Source organism: Haliotis rufescens, unplaced genomic scaffold, assembly GCF_023055435.1.
Source record: "Haliotis rufescens isolate VD_foot unplaced genomic scaffold, xgHalRufe1.0.p SCAF_8, whole genome shotgun sequence".
Taxonomy (NCBI): Eukaryota; Metazoa; Mollusca; class Gastropoda; order Lepetellida; family Haliotidae; genus Haliotis; species Haliotis rufescens.
The window spans coordinates 21,769,650-21,774,025 of record NW_025964372.1 but is presented as its reverse complement, the minus strand read 5'-3'; the positions used below and the strand labels follow the sequence as shown (position 1 = coordinate 21,774,025).

Below are 4,376 nucleotides of genomic sequence, written 5' to 3'. Positions count from 1 at the left end.
TTCTCCACATCCCTTTAATCTGCATAATAAATACTTACAGTTGTACTTGTAAGTACCAGTCACTCACAACAATCAAACATTCAGACTAGACTCTGGTAACTTCATACTCAACTGCAATACAGGATTGTAATGCTATAAATAAATGCAAGAACTAGTGCATCACTACCCAAGATTGTTACAATCAGATCTCCAACTCTGATACAATACCTCTCTGTGAACAGATCCGGGGGTGGCCCGAGCTGACAGAAGTTCTCAGGCCAATCTGATGTCAGCTATAAAAAACAATTTGGCTTCACTTCCTTTCAACCTTGACTAAGGAATTTCGATCTTAGCGAAAGAAAACTGCCACGGAACGCAAAGATACGATCAATAGCACACATTATTAGCCCTCCCCCTAGGGCAATCTCATTAAACTCAGATCTTGTGCTTGCTTCCACTACACAAAGATCTGAGGACATCATATTACAATGTGTGTGAAAAGCCGTACTAAAATATGCTATTTGAAGGGGGCGTGGCCTAAATGCAAATGTCCGATTAGGATTTTAAATTTTCCTGACCCCTGTATTACATGTATGCACAGTGGCATACTTAAAACGCTCTGTGATACTGAGCTAGCTGACAGACTACAGCCTTCAAAATGTGACTATTCCAGCCCTTTTCTTATTTTACTAGCCACAGGATATTCATACTATTGGGCTAGCATTTATTTCTAATGTTGACATCTGTAATCTGGACATGTGGTCAAGAAGTAGAGAGTGCTTGAGTGAGTTGGGCTGAACACCGTTGTGCACAGCATTCCAGACATATCATGGCATGTCAGCTCAAAATGATGCAGGTCTGACATTTACCACTTAGGTGGTCAAGAAATAAATCATACAATAAATAATAGTACTATTCAGTCTATCATTAATACCTGATCATTATGCTTGGTTAATAGTGTTAGAAACATGGACAATCATAAGTATAAAGGAAGGTATCATCTGATTATTGCAGAGCAAATAAGTGAATGTTCACAAGAAAGTATGGTGGCAGTGTCCATTTTAAACGAGGACCTGAGAATAGGTGGGTGGGTGAGTGAGTGAGTGGGTCTAATGCCACTTTGAACTGTATTGAAACGTGGACTTGAGAACAATTGAGTGAGTCGGTGACTTGGGTTTAAAGCCACTTTGAACTGTATTCCCGGGGATTTATCTGGGATTCCAAACTAGGATTCCAAAAGTGCCTTCGCTGGCAAATTGGGAAAATATTCATATTGTTCAAAATTGGTTTTTTCAAATGTTCATATTTTCATAAATTCTAAGAATTGGGAAATTTGTAATTTTTACTACCATTTGCTGCAGACTTGGGGCCAAATACCTCTGAACAGGTCTGACCACATGTCTGCGTCCCAATGTGCCTCTCAGGAAACATATTGAGTGCTGTGGACATACTGTGCCTCAGGACCCCCCAGACAAAGACCCTGCACGTCCAGTGAACACTTCCAGGGAAAACAAAACATGCACCAATTTTAACTATTGCCACACATTTGAGAAATCTTTCCAAAGTCAGCAGACTCATGATTTGGTTTTGACTGTCTTTGCTGCTGACTTCAACTCGGCAATGGCTTCCGTGACCTCTGTACCCAGCTTCTCCAGCTGCTCAAACTGATCCTTTAGGTTTTCAGAGGAGGATTTTAAAAGTTCAGTTGTATTCAAGAGTTGAAGTGTCTTTAGATATGTTGTTCCAATATCGAGCATTTCGGGGGATTTTCCGCTGTGGTCACCACTCTCCATTAGCTTTTCACTGTGGCTGCCCATATCAAACGATGTGTCTGAATTTGACAAAGGTGTGGAATCTGTATGCAACAAAAAAATCATTTCTGAACTGTATTTGGTAGAGTGAGTACAATCGGGGCAAAATGGGATTCCAACATGTGATCATAGGTTCCTGACGTGCCCAAGGGATGCAACTCTGCAACTCTGATGACTGGGCCATCCTATCCCCCCTTTTTGCTAGACAATATTAATTGTCTCGTGGGTTATATGGAGTAATGTACCCAGTGTTCAAGTCCTTTGTATCCTGAACCAGTATGCGAAGGGTACATTGTGTCACGACCCGTAAAGATCCGGGGTAGAATAGGTCTTCAGCAACCCATGCCGTAAGAGGCGACTAAAGGGATCGGGTGGTCAGACTCGCTGACTTGGTTGATGCATGTCATCGATCCCAATTGCGTAGATCAATGCTCATGATATTAATCACTGGATTGTCTGGTCCAGACTCGATTATTTACAGACCGCCATTATATAGCTGGAATATTGCTGAGTGCGGCAACCAACCAACAACATTGTGTCATCTTACTGGCATAATTATCACCCACGCTAGTAGGCCAATTAGCAGGTCAGGAAGCGCTTATCCCCAAGAAAACCCCTGACTTATTTCTGCAAGGTGATTGGCTTTATACGACAAAGGCATAATATTGTAAATTTGATAAACACTGTCTTCCAATCCAATCAAGCTGGCAATTAGTTGTAACTCATCCGTAACAAAAACACACTAGCTTTCTCTTCAATATGCCCTTAATAAAAACATGACCAAAGCCAGTTTATTCTGAGGAGCACTTGGGTTTGTCAGCTTTGCTGTCCAGAGCTCTATTGTTTTGGTATGAGAATTGAATTGTGCATCAACTAAATATGTGATATCATGCTCAGAAATTATTTCCAATCTCATTAAAATCAGACCTCAGTTCTCGCTACCGCTAAACAAAGATCTGAGGACATCCCATAAGGGGTCACGTCAGAACGACCTTTCACCTGACCAATCAGAGCATCGCTTACCAGATTATGAAAGTGACAGTCGGAATGTGATTTCTAAACATGCAACCTCGAAAACTTTAACTCCGAACGATAGTTACGGGTTAATAACTGAATCCATACAATCTAGACCATCTATTAGCCATTCCAGAATGTTCTTTTGTTCAGGTTTCAAATTTGTAATCGAGAATATGTCAAAATATGTTTTGAAGCGTAGTCGCCAATTTAAAATTAGTGCTGTAAAGCACAAGAAAGCTGCCTTCTGATTGGTCATTCCATTGGTCGGTCACAGTTCTCACAAGGTCGGTCTAACGTGACCTGTAATGGGATGTCCTAAGATCTTTGTTTAGCTGTAGAGATAACTAAGATCTGATTATGAGATTGAAATTATTTCATGCATGATTTGAAAACACCTAGAACTGTTGACATACTGGCCCTTTAATGCAATATACAAGAATGGAAACAGAGCTCCAGATAAGCTGCGTATCTGCGTAAAATATGCATAAAACATGCCGAAATACGCAGTAAAATAAAATCCAAGTGTATCAAATACGCAACGAACATTACAGATACGCTACAAAAATAAAACTTGTGCATATCATCAAAATATTGTGAAGTAACCCTGCGTATTCGATTAGCAAATCAGCAACTTATTTTGAAATTATAAGTTGGCATTCCGTCAACCTTGCCAAACTCCACGATGACAGTTACATCATGATCATTTGCCATCACACTTTCTTGTGGAAGTATCGTGGTACTTTTTAGTCCTATAAAGCTCTCGAAACCACACAACACGAGTTTGCAGGGACTTGATGAATAGTGTTTTTAAATATTTAACTTAAATACCCACATGTGTAAAAACTAGTGGGTAACAGAAATTTGAATACCCAGATAGAATTACTGATACCCAATGATTTTAAAATGCATGGGTAAAATACCCATAACACCAAAAGCTTATCTGGAGCTCTGGGAAAATACCGCTCCTTTTTGTCATTCTCAGCCTTAAACATGCACCTAGTGATAAACGGGAACTGAATAAAACTGATAGAAAATATAAATATAGTAAACATTTTGATTTTGTTCAAAGAGGGCGGGTGAAATGAGGTTTTCACTGGTCTTAATGAATTTCAAAGGTTGCAAGTGTATTCTGGGTTTGAAATTTTCTTAAAATGAATGAAAATCGTGGCGAACATATTCTAAAGCGACTCCCTTGTCATAACAAGAGAGTGTAACTATGTTTAACCCACTGACAATTGTTGACAATAATAAGTCTATGCCACTATGAATCAAACTTGAATATTCTCCACCTCATGACCTGAGTTAGTTTTGTTTTGATCTATCATCTAGCCTACCTCTCGATATGCCTGTCACTCCGAAAGTGAATACGGGGTCGTCATCTTTTGAAGATTTAATGTCTGTCATTATCTGGTCTACTGTCGGTGGCTTTGGTCTCTCAGTTAGCCTGGATGTGCCTGACATTTTCATTTGGGCAAATATAGACGTACAGCTGTAGAACTACAACACACGTAGGTCTGGCAACGTTGTTCTCCAGTAAACCCGGAAACGTGGTTTCTGGGACAGCGCCAC

The 4,376-nt window shown here is 40.0% G+C and overlaps 1 protein-coding gene across 2 annotated transcripts; it reads right to left on the bottom strand.

Moving 5' to 3' along the window:
- Window positions 1-4,376, bottom strand: LOC124115747 (UPF0449 protein C19orf25 homolog). Of its 2 annotated transcripts, none has more exons than XM_046476859.2 (2): window positions 4,142-4,376; window positions 1-1,834 (listed from the first exon to the last, which is right to left on the bottom strand). In XM_046476859.2, exons 1-2 carry the CDS (start codon window positions 4,272-4,274, stop codon window positions 1,554-1,556), a joined length of 414 nt encoding a protein of 137 aa, XP_046332815.1. In that variant the 5' UTR covers window positions 4,275-4,376; the 3' UTR covers window positions 1-1,553. The 2 variants fall into 2 exon arrangements, with proteins under 2 accessions (XP_046332815.1, XP_046332816.1); XM_046476860.2 differs by having other exon boundaries at window positions 1-1,810.